Source organism: Lacerta agilis, chromosome 2 (assembly GCF_009819535.1).
Source record: "Lacerta agilis isolate rLacAgi1 chromosome 2, rLacAgi1.pri, whole genome shotgun sequence".
Lineage (NCBI taxonomy): Eukaryota > Metazoa > Chordata > Lepidosauria > Squamata > Lacertidae > Lacerta > Lacerta agilis.
Window position 1 is genome coordinate 41321300 of NC_046313.1, and position 24231 is coordinate 41345530.

The 24231-nt window shown below is 43.2% G+C and overlaps 1 protein-coding gene across 2 annotated transcripts; it reads right to left on the reverse strand.

Moving 5' to 3' along the window:
- Positions 1–807: 807 nt before the first annotated feature.
- Positions 808–20451, reverse strand: CCNJL (cyclin J like). 2 transcript variants are annotated; one of them, XM_033139799.1, is made up of 6 exons: positions 20349–20451; positions 14621–14729; positions 7749–7959; positions 4204–4503; positions 2711–2870; positions 808–1962 (listed from the first exon to the last, which is right to left on the reverse strand). In XM_033139799.1, the coding sequence occupies exons 2-6, from the start codon at positions 14696–14698 to the stop codon at positions 1515–1517; spliced, it is 1197 nt and encodes a 398-aa protein (XP_032995690.1). In that variant the 5' UTR covers positions 14699–14729; positions 20349–20451; the 3' UTR covers positions 808–1514. The 2 variants fall into 2 exon arrangements, with proteins under 2 accessions (XP_032995690.1, XP_032995689.1); XM_033139798.1 differs by lacking the exon at positions 20349–20451 and adding an exon at positions 15519–15526.
- Between the last annotated feature and the right edge of the window lie 3780 nt (positions 20452–24231).

Below are 24231 nucleotides of genomic sequence, written 5' to 3' on the forward strand. Positions count from 1 at the left end.
GTGGGAGCAGGAATAAAATCTAAGTGGCTGGGTTGAGTACTTGTCACACATCAATTGAGATTTCCCTCTACACCTGCCCCAACATCAGCTGTTTTCCCATCACACAGGCTTCACTTTTGATTTTGGTACCTCTTAGGAAATGGGGAAGAAATTTAAATGGCTTGGGAGTAGCATTTGCATGGGGGAACTGGTAGGTGGGGTAAGCAGCAGCTCCCTGTTTTATGCCCCTGCAAGTGCCTCACTACAGCTCAGGATTCGGTTTACACAGTAAAACACAGGCTTCAGAACCCTTTGCTTTCTCCACCATGTGTGGCTCCACTCTCAAGTAATGGGGGAAGGGAGGGGGAGAGAGAATTAGCCTTTGGATGTACAAGAGCTAAAATGGCGTCTCTATTAAGTGACATTGTGATTTAAAAAAATTATCAGTAGGCTTTTGCTTAAAGTAAACGGTAGCCTAATGTCTTCGCAGGCTGTAAATGAACAGCCGCAATTCTGGTTCAAGGACTGCAGCTTTTAAGACTGACCAGTTTCCAAGGTTACCTCAGGTTCCCTTACTCATGGATCCCTTTAAAAAGAAAATCAATTCCTTCCACACACATTTGTCCATATTTAGATTACTAACTCAAACTGCAAGACCAAACATACCACACTAAAAGGCAGCGATTCCTGCAATATTAAAAACATTTTGACAATGAATTGTTTTCAAGTAAACATTAATCCCTGACATAAGTTGTAAACCATGTTTTCCCACAAAATGATATTCTAGTTACTTAAGGCAGCAGCATCTTAAATATTTTAGAGGTAAAGATTACATTTTAAGAAAAATACGATAAACTCGAGGCCCAAGTGGTGTTTTGTCTACTGATGCCTCACCAGACAAATTAAGGCAAAAGTGGTTTGACTTGTGTTCCAAGTTTAAAGTCTTGTTCTGTGAAAATTCCAGTCAAAGCACAGCAAGGAACATTCTTCATTAAAAAAAATCCCAGTGACAGTTTCAGAGGTATCAAGGAAATATAAGCCTTGTTCGTGTCAACAAAAGGCTCCAGTGTTACGAGCTGCCACTGTAAACCGTGTTCACGGGGGAGCCATCATCCAAGTATATCTGATGGCCGGAAGTCTCTCCAGGCTTCTGCTTTTCAGGGTACTGTTTTTAATTACAGTGTTATTTATTTCAAGTTCATTGGCACCCCTTCTATGGAGGACGGAAGCAATGTCTACATTCCCCACCCTACCCCAATTTCAGTAAGTCACTTTTGCAAAAGTAGCATCTTGAATTTCGAGGTATATTTTTGCATTTCTTCTCAGAAAAATCTTGCTTCTGCAGGAAAGGCACCCACGCTCTAAATGTTAAAAAGAAAAATCAATGAGGGATTTGTTTTTGTCCAAGATATTGGCAAGTAGTTGGTTCATTGAGCTCCTTTCTATGGTGGCAGGTGCAACTCAAGTTTACATACCACCAATGTTTTCCTACCAAGATGTACTGGTCCTGTCTCACACCCTTCCTCTGCAGGCACTCATCCATCAAAACAACCTGTTGTGTAAGAATGATGCCCACTAAAATAGCTACTGCCATAGGTCAGAGCGAGGCAGTGCCTAGGCTCCGCTGAAATGGCCACCTGCATGGTGATAGGCCCTTGAATGGACACCGTTTGCAAAACAGGCTGATAGCTGGCCTGCAGGGTGGAGTAGGAATGCAGGGAATTGCTATGGTGGCCCGAGGCAAGGCCACTCAGTCGAGGAGCTTGTAAAGAGTCCCGGTAAGCTGAGCACAGATCCTGTATTGGGGAGTGGAACTGTGAAACGACAGCTGAATGCTGAGCCAGGGGGTGATAACGCGATTGCTGGAAGAGAACTTGAGTCGGGGTTTGAAGGGCGAGGCTTTCCACAACTTGCTGCTGCTGCTGCAACAGCTTCACACGGTCCTTTTCCTTGTTGGCTTCTTTGATGTCCTTATCATGAGCTCTGTTAGATAAAAATAAAATCACACACAAGCTTAAAGGCCAGGGTTTTGAAACAGAAAAATAAAATGCGACAGGTAAGTAACTAGCAATCGCTGGGGTTTTTTTTTTTTTTACTACAACTCCCATCATCCCTAGCTAGCAGTACCAGTTGTCAGGGATGATGGGAGTTGTAGTTCAAAAACAGCTGGTGACCCAAGTTTGGGAAACACAGCTCTACACCTACGTCTGGGAATGCTCCAGGCCATTTGGCAGGCATGGAATGTTCTAGAATCGTGTTTCCAAAAGCCGCACTGAAAATTATAGTATTTACAATAAAGTTACAGACACCAAAATACCATTTGCAATCTTATGTCCAAGACCAGCAATGAGAAATTAGTAGACCAGGGTCTGGATGTGTGTACCAGACCTTTTAAAGAAAAGGAATGTGCCACCAAATTTAGCCATGTCATAAATAACTGCGCTCATCTGTACAGAAAGGGAAGAAGGTTTCCCAGTGGGCTTACCAGCTCCACCACTGTGGCTTTTTGGAACTTTGCATGAGTATTATATTAATACGGCAGGCAGCCATGTCAAGTGTAAATAGCGAGGGCACTGGGGATGCTACATGTCTGCATTCAACATGGTGTCAAGAGTCACACCACGTAGATGTTAATTTTTGAAATTCTGTCCGCACAGATAATTTGAGGTATTAGTCGCCTGAAAAAACTAACACATAAATAAAACAAAGTTCATTTTTATTCAAAACTTACATAAGCATGAGTTCGATACACGGAGCAAGGTGCTCCCAGGAATAACAAGTTAACTGCTGGAGCTGTGCGGTCCAAGAAGGAGAAACCTCAAGACAGATGCGCGAGGCTCCCACACAAGCAGCAGCAACCAGAGAAGGCCGAAACGAGAGAAAAACATGATCTGGAAGAAAAGGAATTTCAAAATTAGGCCCCAGCACCTCCATCAATAAATGGCAAGACATTGCCAACTTCTTCCAGTAAGTCTGGCAGCGGGCTAATGTGATGTACAAGCCTTCTGGCTGGAGACTAAGACACCACAATGACAGCTTTGGCTCAAGAGAGAGCAAGTCAACTTAGGTCAGCATTTCTTGCAAGCAATGCCACTAAATCTACTGTAGCCTCTTTGTGTGCGCAGTGCAACTTTTATTATGGGCAATAACTCAGGCTTCGAAGGGCGCTCTTAACCCAGCATCTGATAGATCGTTGCCATCTGATCTCAGACTTTATAGACCGTTTAAGACTGCAATCATACTGGAAAGAAAACGCCATTAAACTCCATGGGCTTTACTTCCAGACAAACATGCAGTGCTACAAGCCAAGTATTGCCCGGCTTTAAGATCCAAATATTGCATATTTCGTTTTTATATTTTGCATTGGCTATGGGGCAAAATTGAGGGAAGGTGGCTTTTAGTGGTTCTCAAACTTGCTTCTTCCTCATGGGGTGGCAAAAGCTGACCATCCCAAGTTCTAGAAGCAAAGGTTGGCTGCTTTGCTTTGAGATAAACAATGGCAAACATAGGGTTGAAATCACACTTCTTCCACAAAAAGACAACAACCAACTCCTATGGAGCTGCAGGGTAAAGGGGAAATGAATGAAAATCACATTTCCACCTTTCCTTCAACAGGAGAATCCTGAGAGTGGAATTCTACTTGTGGCAGCCTCTACCCAGCCCCCATATATTAAAACAAGTTGTGGGTTAGCTTGGTCCAGAGTATGCCTAACCACAAAACAAGACCTCAAAGAGCAAGAATTCCCTTTGCCAAAGCCTGAGCTTTGATTTCATGCCTTTTCTAAGGTGAGGCAAATATTTTGGTGGCATTTGCATTAAACACAATGTTTCCCATATCCAAGGACTGCTATAATCCTGTAATAATAATAATAATAATAATAATAATAATAATAATAATAATAATAATAATTTATTTATACACCACCCATCTGGCTGGGTTTCCCCAGCCACTCTGGGTGGCTTCCAACAGAATATTAAATGCAATAATATATTAAACATTAAAAGCTTCCCTAAACAGGGGTGCCTTCAGATGTCTGGGGGTTGGTGGATGCCACTACTGAGAGGGCCCTCTGCCTGGTTCCCTGCAACTTGGCTTCTCGTAGCGAGGGAACCGCCAGAAGGCCCTCGGCACTGGACCCCAGTGTCCGGGCAGAACGATGGGGGTGGAGATAAAGGCTACTGCAAGGCAGACATATGCCTTGAGCCTCTGGATCAAGAAATTACCTTGCAGTGAGACCTCTAGGAAATAGTGAGAATATTTCTCCATGAAAGCTCTGACTTTGGTCACGGACGTGATAGGCCAGCCATTGTGCAGATCGTTCTCGCTAACGGAGGCAAAGAGGTAGTAATCAATGTAATGCGCCGGGGTTGGCAGACAGAGATTCCAGTTAAAATTTTCCAGGAGCACAAGTTCCATCTTCAGCAGGTCTTTCTTCGTTAGCGCCAGGTTAAGGCTACACATGTAAGCAAAGCTGTTCAGCTGGTCCAGTTTGGGCACCTTGTCCTCCTTCTCTTCAAACTTGCCTATTGAAAAGAAAGAACAAGCCACTTGAGTTCAAGGCATTCTCTCCATCTAGATTCTCCTGAACTCAGCTAGAAGCCAATGCTGAAAAACCCAGAATTCAGAGATTCATCAGCTAGCCGTTGCCGCTCTAGTCCAAGCATAGGCAAACTCAGCCCTCCAGATGTTTTGGGACTACAACTCCCATAATCCCTGACCACTGGTCCTGTTAGCTAGGGATGATGGGAGTTGTAGTCCCAAAACATCTGGAGGGTGGAGTTTGCCTATGCCTGCTCTAGTCAAACACAAATAGTACAGAGTGTAAAATTATGGGAGCTTTGGAAAAGCATGCAGTCCACTTTCACTGATGAGACAACATGGAAGAAAACTAGAGCAGCTCACAATGTGCGAAAGCAATGTATTATTTTAAATAAAGATGCAATGCAGTACATAACCAAGACCAGCACATACGGAAAAAAAACTGGCCCACACTTCAAAGAAAAAGGAGGAAAATACACGTTATGTTCAATTCGGTTATCTGATTATACACTTTTATTTTATTTTCCTATTTCTAATAGGAAAGTGCGATTTAAACAACTATCCCAACCCTTCCAACAGGAACTGCTCAACATTTAAATTTATAGGCCTTGGAAGAACCCAGTCCAGTCTCTACTTTAGCAAGTTCCAAGAATTCTTTTTCCTCCAGTTTGACAAGTTTCTTTTATTTGCCATCAATATTTTTTCCAGCCTAGTAGGATTTAAGATAACATGCAGTAGAAAAGTTTTCTCTTCTGCCCCGCCTTTTTGCCAGAGCAGAATACAAAGGCCAGACAATGGACTGAGGAAGGGTAGCAGCCATAAGCCACTGAATAGCTTCTGCTGCTTTTGTAGTTTTACAACCACTTCCTTATCTCCTTTCTAGATTGCTCCCTTGGAATCTAGATGCTTCTGAAAACACTGCGGACACCCTCATCAAGGACTGGCCTAACTTAAAAAAAACAAAACAAAAAAACTACTGTGACGCAATGCTCAACCCTATACGGCCAAGGACCCTCATACCTATGGGACCGCCTCTCCTGGTATGCCCCACGGAGGACCTTAAGGTCTGCAAATACCGGTAATAACACTCTGAAGATCCCAGGCCCCAGGGAGATTAGACTGGCCTTGACCAGAGCCAGGGCCTTTTTGGCCGTGGCCCCAGCCTGGTGGAACGCTCTCTCACAAGAGACCAGGACCCTGCGGGATTTGACATCTTTCCGCAGGGCCTGCAAGACGGAGCTGTTCCGCCAGGCCTTTGGTCGGGGTTCAGTCTGGTTCTTTTCTTTCTGTATAAGAACAAGCATTATAGAAACCTCCTAGCCTGCTCTCAGGTCCTTTATAAGACCAGTGGTAACATATGGCCATGGAGAATATTAACCACTCTCAATTTTACCTGTGGACTGCCATCTGTCCAGATTTTAATTTGTTCTGAACTAATTTTAAGATGTATTTTAATTAACTGATTGTCTGTTTTTATGTTCTTTGTATACTGTGTTAGTTTTATGATGTTAGCTGCCCTGAGTCCTGCTCCGGCCGGGGAACAATTTTTTTAAAAAAATTATTATTATTATTATTATCCTTAAACGGACAAAATATTATGTCAGTATAGCAACTTTGGCAGGAATATATACAACATGCTAATAGGACAAGCTATGCAAGCATGAGGTTGGCAAAAAGTAGATCCTGTCTATCTTGGCCTGGTTAATCCGCCTGCAATTATTCTTTTTGCCACCTGTAGTCTTTAAAAAGAGACTTGAGAGGCTCTAAACAAGACTTCTCTAACTTGTTCTTGGACACCAATTCACCATCAGCCTCAACTAGCAGAGAGGACCATGCACAGGGCTCCACATTGTGGAAGGCTACTCTAAGGGTTGGTTCCGAAGTTACCCACCTGCATTTTCTCCTATGTACAGTGGTGCCCCGCTAGACGAATGCCTCGCTAGACGAAAAACTCGCTAGACGAAGGCATTCGTCTAGCGGGAGGCTGCCCCGCAAGACGAAAAAGTCTATGGGGCTGCCTCGCAAGACGAAAAATTTTCGTCTTTTTTTTTCGTCTAGCAAAAACCGCGTTGACATTGCCGCTTAGCTAGACGAAAAACCCGCTAGATGAAAATACTCGCAGAACAAATTATTTTCGTCTAGCGGGGCACCACTGTACAAAGCTTTGGGTTATTAGGACATGTGTCTCTCTGCAAGGCTAAAGTGGGCCAAAAACTAAAGGGATTCTAGGAGGATATAGCTCAGGATGGATCACTAGGCAAGTACATAGAAATTTGAGAATAAACTGGCACCGTATCTGCTCTCCATGAATATAACATGGCAGGGAGTCAAAGGTGCCCTTTAAATGTAACAGGAACCCCTTTCCATGGGCTCATTCCACAATTGTCGAGTAATATTTAAATATCAGTGTGATAGTACTGTAATGCAAGGGGTGATCTGAAGGAAAAGACCTTTAGACCCACGACCTCATTTAAAGGTCTGTAACAGCTGAGAATCCCTTTTCTCTTAAGCACAGCTTGAAACTTAAGGCTCCTCCCCATACGAGCAAAAGCGAAGTACATCAGTGCAGGAAATTCTAGGTAAAGTTGTTGATGCTCTGTTCTACAGGTGAAACTCGAAAAATTAGAATATTGTGGAAAGGTTCATTTCTTTCAGTAATTCAACTTAAAAGGTGAAACTAATATATGAGATAGACTCATGACATGCAAAGCGAGATATGTCAAGCCTTTATTTGTTATAATTGTGATGATTATGGCGTACAGTTGATGAAAACCCCAAAGTTGAAATTGTTAATTTGGGGTTTTCATCAGCTGTACGCCATAATCATCACAATTATAACAAATAAAGGCTTGACATATCTCGCTTTGCATGTCATGAGTCTATCTCATATATTAAACTCCATTGGCTAATGAAAACAATTGCTTACATAAATGGACTTTTCCACGATATTCTAATTTTTCGAGTTTCACCATAAAAGCGACACTTAAACTGCAAAGAGTCAACTATATCATACTCCTCTGAGCAGGACCAATAGTCTTTTCCTGTTTCATGGTTTCAAAAATGCTTGAGATGGTACCTGCTCAAAATAAACAACCTAAAAATATTTTGTTTAATGAATTGAAATAAAAAAATGCTCAGGGCATTTAACCGATAAACAGCTTACTTGTCCCCCTACGGACAAGTAATAATCACAACAGCATGTATGCATTAATAGGCAAGCTTTACTCACTTGCAAGGAGGAGGCAGGCAATCGAGATGACATATAGCTGTTTGACAGCAACATCATAGCGGTCCATAAAGAGATCCAGCAAGTACACAGCAAGGTGTCTGGCTGTGGGGCAGAGCTGGCAACGGCTGCTAAGGATGGCCAAGAGGTCAGCAAAATAGCGCCGCATCCCGATTTGCGGAGAATGGGCCTTGTACACGGGCAGCTTCAGCTCCTATGGCAACACAAAGGAGGGGGAGGAAAGAAAGAGAGACAGACAGACAGACAGACAGAGAGAAGGGGTATTAACATGAATATCCATTTCAGACGCCAAAATCCACAGATCACCACCCACCACCTGTTCTGGCAAGTGCTTAGCAACTAACGCAATAAAAAGCAACCCAGCTTTTGTTCTGGATGAATATCCAACCTGTTTTGAAAGGCAACTTGCGACAATAATTCATACTCCTGAGAATCAGGCAATGGACAGGGGGAGAGCCAAACTAAATAATAATAATAATAGTAATAATAATAATAATAATAATAATAATAATAATAATCCACCATCAGCTAGCAATCCCCTCCCACAGGGCTCAAGACCAGGAACCAACATTATTTATAAAGAAACAAACAGTTTGCTGCACCCTTTAAAAAACCCCAACACATTTATGATGGTATAACTTTTCACGGACTGCCACAATAATTGTTAGTTTTTAAAGGGAGCTATTATTTTATTTATTGTACAAATGTATAAACTGCTTGGCATAGTTAAAACCAGCCCTACAGGTGTACAGTTAATTTTTCATGAACAACTGTGTCATACCTATTAGACCTGGGAAAAGCTAGCTCTCTCTCTCTGTGTGTGTGTGTTTTGGAGTAAACCTCTCATTCCTGCTCAGGGCCCGAACAGCTGCTACTTACACTAGAAAACTTATGTTAATTTAGGCACTTGAAGGAGTTGGCTTCAGGTCTTGTTTGGCCTAGAGGCAAATTCAGGAGAAGGTTGGAATCCAAAGGCAAATTCAAAAGAAAAGTTTATCTTCCATTGTTTGCTCTTGAAGTAAAGAATTTAGAAACCACCCATTTACGGGTTCAGAACAAGTCAAAAACTTTTTAATGACTTACATAGTCATTTTTGGGTACTATTTAATCAAACTGCATAAAATGAAATTGCAGCTCAGACAAGAAATTTAAAGTTGAAGCCCACTTAAAGGTCCACTGTATTAAAAGTAAGAAAATGGACGAAATTAGTTTTAAAAAGGAGAAGCCAGTTCATGAAATACTTCTTAACCAACTTGCAAGATAAGACCTCTTACATAAAGGGACGGCACTGTAAATATTTATGCGAAGGTGAAGAGGACCCATTTCCTCAGGCAAGTGTGCTTATCCGTCTATTTAGACACAAGGCCCATTTACAAGCTAACATTACAATTAGATGGAGCCCTCCAGTCTTGTTCCAAGAGGCAACATCTCATTTGACCTCAGCAGATTCCCGATCAGGGCTCAGCAAACTTTTTCAGCAGGGGGCCGGCCCACTGTCCCTCAGACCTTGGAGGGGGGGCCGGACTATATTTTGAAAAAAAATATGAACGAATTCCTATGCCCCACAAATAACCCAGAGATGCGGTTTAAATAAAAGCACACATTCTACTCCTCGGGCTGGATTTAGAAGGCGATTAGGCTGGATCCGGCCCCCCGGGCCTTAGTTTGCCTACCCATGTTCCAGATGAAGGTTTCAAAAACATCCCAGTCAGGGATGGAGTTGAGCTGGCTGTATTTGAAGGATCCAGCTTTCCAGAAAAAGTTGCCTGAAACCAAAACACCCCATCTTCCAGCTAGCAAGGAATTCTACAAGGCTCACTGTACAACTCAAAACAACACCTTTACACCTCACCCCACCCCATGAACACAACTCTTCATTTACAATAAATATTTACTGTATAAGAGTATAATTACAGTAGATTTCAATGAGAGGCTTGCTGCACCTGATGGCTTTTTAAGCAGCGTAGGTACGTACGTAGGCTGACAATGCATCACAATATAGAAGCCATGTGCATACATTTTCTTTCCAAAATGACCTGTGCATCTGAGATCACACTGAATGCATGCAAAATGGCCGCCACCTGTGCTGACACGCCATTTGGTAGAGGACTGTGCATCATTCTGCCATCACTCCTCCACAGACACTTGGCATTTCTAAATGAGAACCAATGTCATGTGAAGTCAGTAGGGCAGGGATGGGGAAACTGTGGTCCTCCAGATTATGTTGGACAACCAACTCCCAGCAGCCCCAGCCGGCATGACTAGCAGTCAGGGATGATGGGAGCTGTAGTCCAACATCAGAAGGGCCACAGGTTTCTCATTTCAGCAGTATGGACATCATCACATCATCTGCTGGGCACCCAATAAATACTGTAGGCACTCTCCAACACTGCACAAGGGAACACAACACAGATTTCATTCCCTCTGCTGTCCACATCTGCTCTGAAGGGCCTGACAAATCTTCAAGAGATCTGGTGCTGAATGAAGGGGAGGAGGAGGAGAAGCCCAGCAACACAAGAGTAAGCTTGTTGCGCGACAAGCTGACACGGAAGGACGTCATCCTTTGCCAAATACAGTGAAATATGCCTAAGAATCAATTTCAGAGCAATATTTCTAGTCAGAAGTGTGTCTTGGAACATTTGCTTGGAATATTAAACAACAGCAACTATGTTGTCTTTTCCACATCCAAAACATTTCCCCTCCCAAGTACTCTTAAATAATAATAATAAGAAGAAGAAGAAGAAGAAGAAGAAGAAGGGGATTTCCAAGGACTCGATCCCTCTCTAAAGTTACATTCAGAAGCACAGTACAATTGGGGAGTCAGCAATCCATTTATGTTCCTTTCTATTTGAGGATGTGAACTTAATTTTGCAAACGCAAGCAAGGAGCCGTATGTCAAATGGTGCATGGCCTACATCTTGTTCCAAATTGTACAATGTGGGGTAGGGTGGGGTACAACTGCAAACCTTTTCAGAAAAAGCTTGGGCTTGAAGTGGGGCATGGCAATTTGGGTAAAAGAAGGCACCCTACACAAATATATTGTGTTATTTTAAGCCGACACTGTTTGTGGGTTACTGGAAAAAGATTGTGTTTACTGTACAATAAAGTACAAGGCACAAAAGCAGGCTTTAAAAGCACATACAAATGAACCGAATGCCCTACACATTGCACGTGTATATGGGCAAGTTTTGATCCCACAGACTGCTGCCACTTGAAAACATTGTTTTGTTTGCCTTCTGATGTCTCCAGTCACCAGTCCACTTACCTGGAATAACTACATGGTGGCTTTTGAATGATTAAGTTCCAATGTAAACCTTACCAATCCCTACTTGCTTCAAAGTTTTGGGAAACTCAGCCCAGGCTGTTGCCATGCCTTGATAGACACTGAAACAGGCGTGGAGTCCCTGTCCCTCATGTGATGACAAGTGCAGGAGGAAGAGTTGCCTGTCCCCAACCCCTGATCTGTCGCTGCTGCCACTCACATGCATAAAACTGTACTTGCAGAGGTTCCTTGTGCAATTTAGGAACCAGACAGTTTGCCACTCCACTCACAGAGTGCAGTGCGGATGGACACAGTGCCATGACACCACGAGTCCAGAGGTTCACAAACTGTTTCCAATGAAGAAGTGTGCATGCACACGAAAGCTCACACCAAGAACAAACTTAGTTGGTCTCTAAGGTGCTACTGGAAGGAATTTTTTATTTTATTTTGTTTTGACTATGGCGGACCAACACGGCTACCTACCTGTAACTCATTCTTTATTACAGGTGGGTAGCCGTGTTGGTCTGCCATAGTCAAAACAAAATCGAAAATTCTTTTCATTCTTTATTGTAAATAAGTGTGCGATTGTTACTGTTTTTTGAAAAACAAATGGATTTTTTTTTTAAGTAACATATGCCTCCATCCTCTTGTTTGATGTCAGAAAGGGTTACATATACAAAACTGAGATGATATATCCTTCATATACTGTACTTTGCCGTGTATAAGATGTCCCCTATTTTTGGGACCCCAAATTTAGAAAATGGCCCAGAGTTGCTGAGGTTTTTTTGGGGGGGTACAGTTGCTCATGTCACTCGCTGACAATCGCTCGAGTCTGCAACAAGCGTCTGCCTGTCTGCCCGATCGCCAACAGCGAAAGGAAATCGCAAGCACAACTGACGCAGCGGCAGCCAATCCAAAGCAGCCATTCCCGCAGCCACCAATCACACACCAAATCGCCAATGACAATCTGCAGCTCGCGGCTGCAACCAATCACCTGTCACCCCTACCCACTATCCGTGTATAAGACAACCCCAGTTTTTTTTAAAAAAACATTATTTTAGAGTAAAAATACCTCATCTAATACACGGAAAAGTATGGTATATAAAAAAGTAGCAGCTTAAAGACAACCAAGTATTACATAACCCTCTCCTTCAAGCCTTGGGGCTAATTCACAGGTGGTATTTTTCGTTGTGTACATGTTTAAAATTAGAATGTGTGTGGCTTAAAATACACATACAGTACGAATTCCTAGTGCAGGATACTCTCTTTCGATTGGCTGGCAGTTCTCTCTCTTTTTTTAATTTTTAGATCGTTTATTTATCATATATACAATGTTTTACAAAAGTGTACGATGACTGTTACATATGCAAAAAAATAAAAAATAAACAAAAACAGTTACAATTATTATGTTTGCTAAATTCTGCTATGTTTGCTTAATTTGTTGGCTGGCACTTCTCTGCCGTGTGTGTATGCCATGTGGGAAACTGAAGTGAACCAACCCTTGCCTTGGATAAGAATTTTTCCCTGGCTAGCTGAGACACTCAGGGGCTTTTGTTGCTCTTGGCAAACCATCCAAACTATCTACTGCTGAGAAGGACAGGTGTGCCAAATGATAACGAAATCAAATTATAATGAAATCCTGACATTTGCTCATTATTTCCCAGGATTTAAAAGGACCCAGGGCAACTTTCTATTGTGGCATTTCATTCAGCTATATATATAAGTTACACACAAAGACAAAGATATACATCATTTTCTTTCCAAAGAAAACACACAATTCAAGTTACTTTTCCTGTGTAAATTTCACCTTGAACAAGTATATTCACTTTGACATATTCCAATTGTAACCGAAGAACACAATGAACAATGGAAAAATACAAGCCAAAGGAAGGTGCAGGAGGGGTGAGAAATATATGCCCTGCAGCCTATTTGCTATTGCCTGTTTTGTGTGGGCTGGTGGAGGGTTCTGAGAATTACCAGTTTTCCTTTTGTGAAAAGATCTTCCATTGTGTCCATGACAGTTTCTTAGATTACCCTCATGCTTCAAGGCTTACCCATGCCAGAATGTGTATGTTATCCTCAACAATGCTTTGTGAAAGATCACTAATGATTGTACATACGTCCACACTTTAACATAATTATCACCACCTGTATTTTCCTACATCTCCATTTCCCTCTAACTTCACAGCTAACCCCTTTCTTTCTTTCTTTCTTTCTTTCTTTCTTTCTTTCTTTCTTTCTTTCTTTCTTTCTTTCTTTCTTTCTATGTGCATATACACCTGTCATCTCAGGATGATGCTTCATACATCTAGTGAAGCAGGCTGCAGTTGACAAAAGCTTACGCCATAATAAATTTTGTTATGCCTTTCAAGTGCCACAAGGCTTTTGATTAATTTGAGACGCAACACTCGACATGCAGACAACCCCTCCATACTTGCAAATAGCAGAAACATGAACCTAAGACACATTTCCCCCCAAGTCCTGCTTGACACCTGGTTCAAGGCCCTCCCTCCATAAAGAACTGCCTTTGCCAAGACATGGGAACAGACCCCCAGACAGAGGAAACATCTCTCACGGAGGAGGGACAGGACAAAAAGCTAGGTATAGTGGAGGACAGGAACCTGAGCAGGCTTGCAAGGAACAGCACTGCAGTAACCACTTCAGACCAGCACAGGTGCACAGCACCTGCAATATTAAGGCAAGGATTTTCACCAAAACTAATAAGGAATTTAACACAGTCGAGAGACATTTCCTTGTAAATGTATGTATTTTATGCTCTAGGAGCTCAGAAAGGTGCATCACTGAATAAGCTCAGGGAGGGGGCTCATTCAGGACAAACCTGTACTGTCAGCTTTATCTCAACTCGCTGACCCATTTGCAATGCAACATCCCTTTCACGCATATCCCTCTTAGCATGAATGTGTTCTTATCAAGTCCCCAGTGAAAAGTTCCTTTCATATGGCCCTCTTCCTTGTCTGCATCACCACACTCTTTTCCATAAAAGCTGCTGATCCTAACCACATATTTTCTTGCAAACAAATCCCATTGACTCCAACGAGATTTGCATCTAAATAATTGCCTTTAGGACTGGCACATTCAGTCTCCTGCTTTAAACTATCTATTCACTCCCTCTTTAATCAACAGTGACTTCTTACCAGCTTTTGCAAGAGAGTTGAAGACAGTGAGCCAATCTTTTTAGCATGCAATGCAGGCTCTCATCCACCTTGAAAAATAATTTGGTTGAATTTATCAGTTTAAGATTTTGTTTTGTTTTCCAACAGCACACTACATGGCAGCAGGATATGAATCAACACTACCATGGAGTCCAGAGTAATTACATATTGCTTTCTTCTAGAGGTAGATGGGGGACGGGGGACGGGACCTATTCAGTATCTTTCTTCCATACAGAGCAACCTATACACATTTCCTTACACTGTGTAAGATGCAATGTACAGTACTTCTAACTTGCTCCCATTTAAAGTGCCTTGAGGACTGCAGGCTTTCACTGCAAGAATCAACCACCATGAAAAAAAAAATTGGACACAGCAAAGGCAGAGCAGGTAAGAGTGCAGAGACAGGGAGGCTAACTGACCTTCAACCTCAAAGTCCGATGAATCTCTGCTGCAAGGTCTCCTTTCCACCATGGCTCTTCCATCTTTAGACTTCCCATCCAAAACCTGGTCTGGGGGAAAAGGCAATACCTAGGTAGGGAGAAATAAACAGTGAACCAGATTAACCAACAACATATTCTATCTAGTCAAGTTGTTTATGGGTTGTAGCCTAACAGCCCGATCCTACGGAAATCAACAGGCTTCAGGGCACATGTCCCTGCATGGGATCTGGCTGTTATTAAGTTCTTTTGGCCGAGACCTTTTAGTTGTAACATCCTTCACCTTCCTCGCCTCCCCCGCGCCCAAAGAGAGAGAGGGCAAGGGAAAAGGGCAATTACATCCAAGTTTTCTACCGGGGTCCAATTCAGTCCACCGAACTTCTATCAAACACCCGGGTTTTCTCCCCGCTTTATTAAAGCGTCCCCACAATTACAGATTTCCATGCAGCCACAGTCGCGCAAGGAATCTCGGCGGCCGCAGGTCTGCCTTACCTGCAAGACGGCCCCCCCCTCCCCGCGCCCTTTCCTTTTGCGGAAAAGCCGCCAAGGACGCTTCCATGTGCACCAGCCCATCCGAAGGGAGGGCACCTGAGAAATCTACTACCTCCTCGCCGCGATCACTTCTTTGCAGAGATCTCACCAAGGCTGTTACCTTGACTACCTCCAAAGATTTGGGAACAAACTTCTCTCTCTCACTTCCCTACCCCCCCCCCCCAACTCCCGGTCTGCTAAAGCACTCATAACTGCACAACTTCTTTGTTTAAAGGCAGGCTACCTTTAATTAAAAAGAACCATAACTGCAAGTTGCACGACGCTCCCCCCCCGCAGTCTGCAACTCCCCACAAACTGCAAAGTCGGCGCCCGCCCACGCAGCGCTTACCTTTTTGCCTCCCTCCAAACCGGGATCCCCCAGCCTTTGTCCTACCCGGCATCCAGCTATTTCTTGCTGGAAAAATACTGCAGCCCAGGCAGAAGGGGGAGCATTTAAACTTATCTCTCTGCGCGCGCGCCCCCCCCTCCCCAATGTTGAACTTAGAGTCTGGCGGGAAGGGCGGGGGTGAGATGCATATCCGCCCCCCTCTCGCTCCCCGCGGTGTAGCTGGTGGAGGGCGAGAAGGTGATCTCCCCGCCCTTTAGCCGCTTCTCTCCACCTCCCTCCCTCCCTCCCCCCGCAGATCCTGCTCTGAATGGAAGATCCCAAGAGCAGGAGCAGGAGGAGGGGGAGATTACACGCCGGCGCCGCACTGCGCACGCGCACGCGCGCGCACACCACGGAGCCCTTTCGCTTCTTTGCGTAAAAGCAGCCTTCCCGCGCTCCTTTTCGCGCTGGGGAGTCCCGCTCGCTCATTCATTCATTCATTCGTCGCTGCTGCTCCGCTTCTCCTGCGGGGGAATTTCGAGAGAGGCGCCCAAACCGCAGCAGCTTCATTCAAAACGAACTAATCCAGGCAAGGGGTCCGATCACATCGGAGGCACTAACGGGTGTAGGTCGTAGGTGGGTGACGGACCGACTCGGTTGTAGTCCGAGGGAAGAGGCTTTTGCTGTAATAGGTGCTTGTCTCCCACCGCTGTAAGTGGGATCGTGCCCCAATCCTCCAAAACTGGCTCAGTTCAAAGCTCAACTGGGCTTGTGGGATTCCTCCCTTCCCCAATAAGAAGAAGAAGCTGCATTTTAAAGGAGAATGTAATGCCGGCCTCAACACATTTTCTTGCCGTATTAAGAAAGCAACCTGGGAACAAGCCTCATTTTAATTCAACAGGACTTATTTCTGAGTAGACATGGTTTAAGTTTGCACTGTCGATCCATGCAACAGGTCGTTTTTAACTGTTTTAACATAGTGTTTTAATTCACATAACCCATCCTAGGACCTTAGGGCGAAGGGAAGGTAATAACAATAGCAATTTATCTATTATCAGATGTTGGGGAAGCTGGACTTGGATGTGAAAGCTGCTCTGCCAGGTTTTAGGTGGGAAGCTTCCCAGCCGTATCCGGAGAAAATGCCAGATTTAACTTGGGTCCTTCTGCATGTAAAGCAGGTACTCTACCATAGAGAGATGGCCCCTCCTTCTGAGACAAAAATAGGAAAAGGAAAAGCCACACCAAGACTTCAGTCACGGGTCAAAAGTGTCAAGCATGTAGTAGAAACTCAGTGGAGTACACAGGGAGATGCTGTGAGTGTTGTAAAAAAGAACTACAGTACTCACAAATATTACGTAAATGCTGTAGAAGTGCATTCAACTGGTGAAGAAGAAAGTACCAGGTCAGATGCTGGCATGCTGCCTGATACTTTACAAGCGTTTTCCTTCCTGTGCTTTCTTGGCTTTTGGGAATCCGTCCTTCTAGAACCTAACAACACACAGGTCTACCTCCAAACCAAAGGACTGAATATAGAGTACAACAATGTGGCATGAAGCTCAAGGCTTTAAAAGCATTTTAAACTGAAAATAGAGACAAATTAGTTAACAATTCAGTAGCTTACGCAAAATAAATTTGTGATGATCTGGGGGGTAGTCATGGATTGTCAGTGCAGAAAGAAGAAACTGTTGGCATCACGAGATGATGCTGAATTATCATACGAAACTGAGTTGAAGAGAGAACTGTTTCTTTCACTGAACAGAGTGATCTAAGAAATCGCCAAGAGATCTCAACAGCTTCATGAACTTGCTGAAAAATATGCCTTCCTTACTCCATCAAATCTTTTGAATGATAAATACGAATGTCAACTAAATAATGACCACGACTATGACATTAATAGGGAAGAGTTCCTCTCCTTGCTGAGAGAAAAAGACTCCAGAGTTTTATTTCTCTTGTCGCCTCGCAAGACGAAACAGACGCAGAAGGACAGCGACGGACCCCTTGAACTTTTGCAGTTTATTCTAAAATACAGTCTTGGGAATTTAGTTCCAAATACAGTAGAGTAATACCACTGCAAATTTTCCTCACTGTTGCTGTAAGTGTTGCTACTTGTGAGAGGAGTTTTTCTAATTTAAAATTGATTAAGAATTACCTAAGATCTACAATGAGTACAGTTAGGGACCCAGGTGGTGCTGTGGGTTAAACCACAGAGTCTAGGGCTTGCTGATCAGAAGGCCAGCAGTTCGAATCTCTGCCATGGGGTGAGCTCCTGTTGCTCGGTCCCAGCTCCTGCCCACCTAGCAGTTCGAAAGCACGGCAAAATGCAAGTAGATAAATAGGTACCGCTCCGGCGGGAAGGTAAACGGCGTTTCCGTGCGCTGCTCTGGTTCGCCAGAAGTGGCTTTGTCATGCTGGCCACATGACCCGGAAGCTGTCTGCGGACAAACGCCGGCTCCCTCGGCCTATAGAGCGAGATGAGTGCCGCAACCCCAGAGTCGTCCGCGACTGGACCTAACGGTCAGGGGTACCTTTACCTTTACCTTACATTGAGTACATTGCATTTAAGAAATCTTGTCATACTAAACATTTTAGAAATGTTGGAATTAAGGTTTTACTTAAAAAAATAAACAGTGTTTTATTTCCCTATATGTTGCGTCGTTTTGACTTTTTGTAGTATTTGTCTGTGGTTGAAGCAAGAGGAAAAAGAACATAAAAGGGGTAAGTAAAGCAAAGAAGAGGGGCAGCAAACTCAGTGGCTGCCCTGGGCAGCAAAAGCCCTAGCTACGCCACTGGCACAAAGGACAATGAAAGGTTCTCCATCCCATTCATAATTTGCATGCTCAGGTGATTGAATTCATCAGCAATTGATACAATGATGTGAGCAGTTGCTTCACTGACTCGTACCTCTTTGCATTTCATTACTGTTTGACCTCACTGCCCCTAAAGATGTTAACAAGGTTGATTTGGGTATCTGAAAACCAAGCACAGAAAGAGTGTTTCTGCTATGAACCCTATCCTAGTTTATAAAGCACTCTGAAGTTTTGCAAACTGATTTGCCCTCACATGCATTTTGTGCAGCAGATCACTATTTTTGCTTCTTTACATATGGAATAGATGAGGGTGGGGGGGGGAGGGATCGTTTGCCCAAAGCAACACCTTTTCTGATTTATTTATATTTAATGGCAGAAATATGGCTTCTTGAGAAATAATTGCATTTTTTATTTAAAAAAACTGTCATGATGAATGTGCGTGCACACACACACACACTGGCCCTGATAAGCTTTTGCCAACGTTTCTTTTTTTAGTGGCAGGCCTCGTTTTGCTTTCAATGTGAGCAGCAAAGGTTGCAGAAAGGAGAGCTTTCCCCCAGAATGAGGATGCCATTATGCAAATTCTGCTAAGTTCTTGTTTCTAGGCCAGTTGTAGCAAGGGCAAAGCAGACAGTTCCTGATATAGTAAATAGGACCAGTATTAAGTTACTTGTGAAGATAGTACCTGCTGGGAGGAAGCAACCTGGACTTAGGTGTACAAGGGGGGGGGGGAAGAATGTTTGCTTATCCTGGTGATGGATAAGAGTCTGCAGGGCAGAATCATAATGCCATACTTCTCCGCCCGAAGGGACAGCCTTCATGTGGCAAACTCCCACCTGCTTTCCAGCTGCTGAGGAACTGAGGACACTGAACAGGTGGGATATTGCAGAGCTGAAGCAAGAATGGAGAAAGACTGAGAGGAATGAAAGCAAATGCGTAATAACTTTGTGAGGAATACTGGAAAGATTTGAGTTACAGGTGGGTAGCCGTGTTGGTCTGCCATAGTCAAAACAAAATAAAAAATTCCTTCCAGTAGCACCTTAGAGACCAACTAAGTTTGTTCTTGGTATGAGCTTTCGTGTGCATGCACACTTCTTCAGATGCACTGAAACGGAAAGATTTGGGCATTGATAGCTCTCCTGGCCCGCAGAAGGGGTTGAAGTTAAACAGGATGGAATGCAATAGCTCAGGGGAATACAAACTTTTGAGACCAGCCTTCTAGTTTACTCCCTTGCTTAAGGCAGGTTAGACATGTAAAACCTAGAGCAATTTTTTACTTCAATTTGGAATGAAACTGCACACCAATCAACACAGGGAATTTCTCATGTTGTTTCTTAAGAGCCTACCTAGGTGTCATGCTTGAGAAGAAAATGTAACAAATTAGAGAACAGGCCACGATGGTAATCCTAGAATTCTAGAATCGGAATCTGGAGAGTAGCGTTCCCTTATCCAAGACCTCGTTGCCAAGTAAACAAAAGTGCCAGCTGAGTGGAACGCACAATATGGTGATGCTTCTAGTGTTCACAGCAACATCAAACTTTACATTTATACTGAAACTGGAGTAATGCATTGCTTGTCACTTATAAAATGCACAGCTAGAAGTTTATGTCTGCCTTTCCACAATTCCAATGCCATATATACACAGATGAAAACAAATTATTTCTGAAATCACATGTCATTAGTTTCCAGAGTGTAATGCACATCTTTGGGTAGAGTGATGCAGAACCAAGAGTTGAGATGAATGGTGGAAACGCTGAAAAGTGAAGCATCCGTGTAACGTGTTTACAAACCCAGCAAGATAATGAGATACAACAGTGTTTTTCAACCACTGTTCCGCGGCACACTAGTGTGCCGCGAGATGTTGCCTGGTGTGCCATGGGAAAAATTGAAAAATTACTTTATATATAGTCAATATAGGCACAGAGTTAATTTTTTTAACATTTTCTAATGGTGGTGTGCCTCGTGATTTTTTTCATGAAACAAGTGTGCCTTTGCCCAAAAAAGGTTGAAAAACACTGAGATACAAACCTCCATGGCAACTCACCCTTGGTTTATTATCGTATTCAGCTATAGACACATTCCAGAGTCTTGCGAACTTCAGCTCCCATATCTGGTGGCATGGAAGCGGGGGTTTAAAATTACTTTGATTTCTTTGACCTGCGGAAGGCACATAATGGCTATGTTATGTCACTGTGAGACATGTGGGCAGGAACTGGCAGTAAGTATCCTGACGGCAGGAAATCTGATTTTGGGGCTCACAACATGGGAAAGGCAATGGTTTACAAAATTTACACATTCAAAAACTCACTTTTTCTTCTTATTAAAGTTTTCTATACTTATTTTTTCTTACCGCCTACCCGCAGATGCTTAATTTTAGAAATAATCAGCATATTTCTAGGCGTGTTCAACCTTACTACTATATAATAATATTAATTTTATAAATCACAATACCCTAAAACAGTTGTAAGTCAGGGGTGGGGGACCTGTGTCCTTCCAGATGTTGCCAAACTACAACACCCATCATTCTTAACCATTGGCTATGCTGCCTGGGACTCATGGGAGTTGGAGCATAGTGACCTCTGAAAGGCCACAGGTTTCCCCACTCCTGATTTAAACTGACAGAAGAGCAGCATTGGTTTTTTTTGTGGGGGGGAAACCTAAAATAGTTTCTTTCTTACTGGGTTCCCTCCACCTTTGTGAAATTAATCCAAGGGCTGCAGATTGCCTTCCCCATTTCTAGAGCCTCACTAAGGTACCCCCCCTCCCAGAGGCAAATTCACCTGCAAGGTTGGCTCCTGGCATAAGCTCCAGTGGTGTCCCTAGAAGTAGCTAGTTTACAGAGGTGATCTTTCTTAGCGTAGTCATTGGTTGTAGCTATATTGTAAGAGAGCCATCTCACATGAATTTATTGGAGAAGATAAAAGTCTTAAAATAATTACCAGGTATATGAGATCTGTAAAAAAAGGATGAACTTCCTTCTGAGTGGATCTCTGAGAACTCTCTTTAACAACTGCCCAACTGTCAAAACATCAGAATCTCGGAATACCCAGTGGAAGTCTTTAAAGGTAAAGGGACCCCTGACCATTAGGTCCAGTCACGGATGACTCTGGGGGTTGCGGCACTCATCTTGCTTTATTGGCCGAGGGAGCCAGCGTACAGCTTCTGGGTCATGTGGCCAGCATGACAGCCGCTTCTGGCGAACCAGAGCAGTGCACGGAAAAGCCATTTACCTTCCCGCCGGAGCGGTACCTATTTATCTACTTGCACCTTGATGTGCTTTCAAACTGCTAAGTTGGCAGGAGCAGGGACTGAGCAACAGGAGCTCACCCCATTGCAGGGATTCAAACCGTCAACCTTCCAATCGGCAAGCCCTAGGTTCTGTGGTTTAGACCACAGCACCACCCATGTCCCAGTGGAAGTCTTTACCATTGCTTAAAGGTATGCCATCAGCAACAGAGTTTTCACTCCGAGTATGGATGTGCTATGACTACTCAGCTTCTTCCTGAGTGTTAAGGCTGTCTAACACGTTTGAAGGATATAGGAGGAAGAGAATAAAATGTAACATGTGCTTCTCGCTTGCTGAGGTTAGTCGGCATATGAAAATGCATCATGAGCACAGAATTCCTTATTTTGGGATGTAAAGCTGCAATCCTAACTGTATGTACTCAGAAGTGAATCCTAGTGAACTCAATGGTGCATAATCTAAACTGGAAGCAGTGCATTGATTCCCTGTTCTGATTAGAAGAAGCATATGTTAAAGCAGTCTAGACCACATTATCACCCATAAATTTCTACAATGTCACCACTGCTCAAGCTGATTCTCACTTGATTGCATGTGATATTTCTTCCACTGTAAAGATAATAACGATCCCAGAGCCAGTGTGGTTAAGAGCGGTAGATTTGTAATCTGGTGAACCGGGTTCGTGTCTCCGCTCCTCCACATGCAGCTGCTGGGTGACCTTGGGCTAGTCACACTTCTTTGAAGTCTCTCAGCCCCACTCACCTCACAGAGTGTTTGTTGTGAGGGAAGAAGGGAAAGGAGAATGTTAGCCGCTTTGAGACTCCTTCGGGTAGTGATAAAGCGGGATATCAAATCCAAACTCCTCTTCTTCTTCTCTAGCTGTGTGGAAGAGGATGTCCCTCCCCAGTTCAGTGGAACAGACCACCAATGATGTACTTCAAGTAGTCTCAAGTAGTACAAAAATACTGGGCTTCACTTTTGACAGTCTGTTGTAGGATCAGTGCATACAATGGATATTTTTTTTAAAAAAGTATTCTAATGTGGAAGTCAAGCACAAGAACCTCTTCTTGCACAATTCTGTAACAAGTCTTGTAGAAGAGCTCAATATTAAAACACAACCAAAAAAACCCAAATGGAAATAGATACTGCTTCCCATCAAGAAAACAAGTCCCCATTTTGCCCATTGTGAAACATGGTATCTAAGGCTGGTAAATGTTTACTCTTGCTCACTTGCAGGTATGGGTACAGAAATGAACATGCCCAGTACATAAAAGGTTGGGAGGAAATTGACTGAGGTGAGAGGGAAACAGCGCTGCTACATTCTGATAAACTGATCAATGGTGTGGAACAGCAGTGGAATACCAATGAATATTGACAACTGGAAAAAAACACATGGAAACATTTCTTGTTCACCTCCTGGAAGTGCACACCAAAAAAAAACAACACTGGATTTTTATTATTCATTTGTTATGTAAAGTCTGTACCAGGAAGCACCGACAAAACGTTCCTAAGGGTTGAAAATGCAAATGGCAAGCCACCCACCCTCAGCTGATTGGGAAAAAAATACACCTGGATTTCTGAACATTTAAAACTGCATGGCATCATTTGCTTGTATGTGCAGTGAGCATGTTAAAAGGCACGTGAAAACACCAGTGCTTGGTTGCAAAATTGTATTGTTCAGGCAGCACCTTGTGCAATGAGGATGGTAGTCACTAGGTGGCAGTATACATACAACATTAAAGCCTCAAGTGGCTGATACATGTTGTTGGTTTCTATTTATCTTCTTTCCTTTACCAATTATTTATTATTCATTAACAACATTGCCTCCCCTCCAAGGATTTCAAAGCAGCATACATGCTTCTGCCCTTCCCCCATTTTAGCCTCACAACAACCCTGTGAGGTAGGTTTGGCTGAGGGATAGGGATGAGCTCAAGGAATTTCAGAAATAGATTGGAAAGAGAAGTTGCTGAATTGCAACTCATTACCAAACTTAAAACCATGGAGAGACCTGGTCTGAACAAAGACATTGGATTCTTATCTCATTATACATGACAAAGCTATCTTTAGCCATCTCACCCCTTGCTTTTTCCTTTAGGACTAATTGCAGTCGTTAACAGTCATCAACAGGTTTTCCACACCCATCAGCCAATCACCCATTCCCACCACCCTTCTGAGTAATACCCCTCCTCACTCTCTCACTATATACAGTATAAGGGTCTGGTGACTTCTGTTTCAGTGTATCTGAAGAAGTGTGCATGCACACAAAAACTCATACCAAGAACAAATTTAGTTGGCCTCTAAGGTGCTACTGGAAGGAATTTTTTTGTTTTTGTTTTGTTTAAGCTGCAGATAGCAACACTTTCCTTAGGACCAACTCAAATGTCACAAAGTTGTGGGCAACCTTTTGGGAGTTCTCCAGAACACTTCATCAGTATAGAATGTTGAGCAAACAAAGGTGTTTTAGAAAAACCCAGAGGTGATGTTGTCACTTGAGTTTAAAAGATGGAGAACAAGAGACTTGATTAGATTAGCCAAAGGAGGGGCTGTGCCTGACAGGATTCAGGATACATGCAGATTATTGGGACAAAGAAGCAAAATTTGGTCTTTCATTTTTGATAAAGTTTGGGAAACACTGATCTAAATGATTTGGGGAGAGGGCATTACAATTTTTAAGGTTTTACAATTT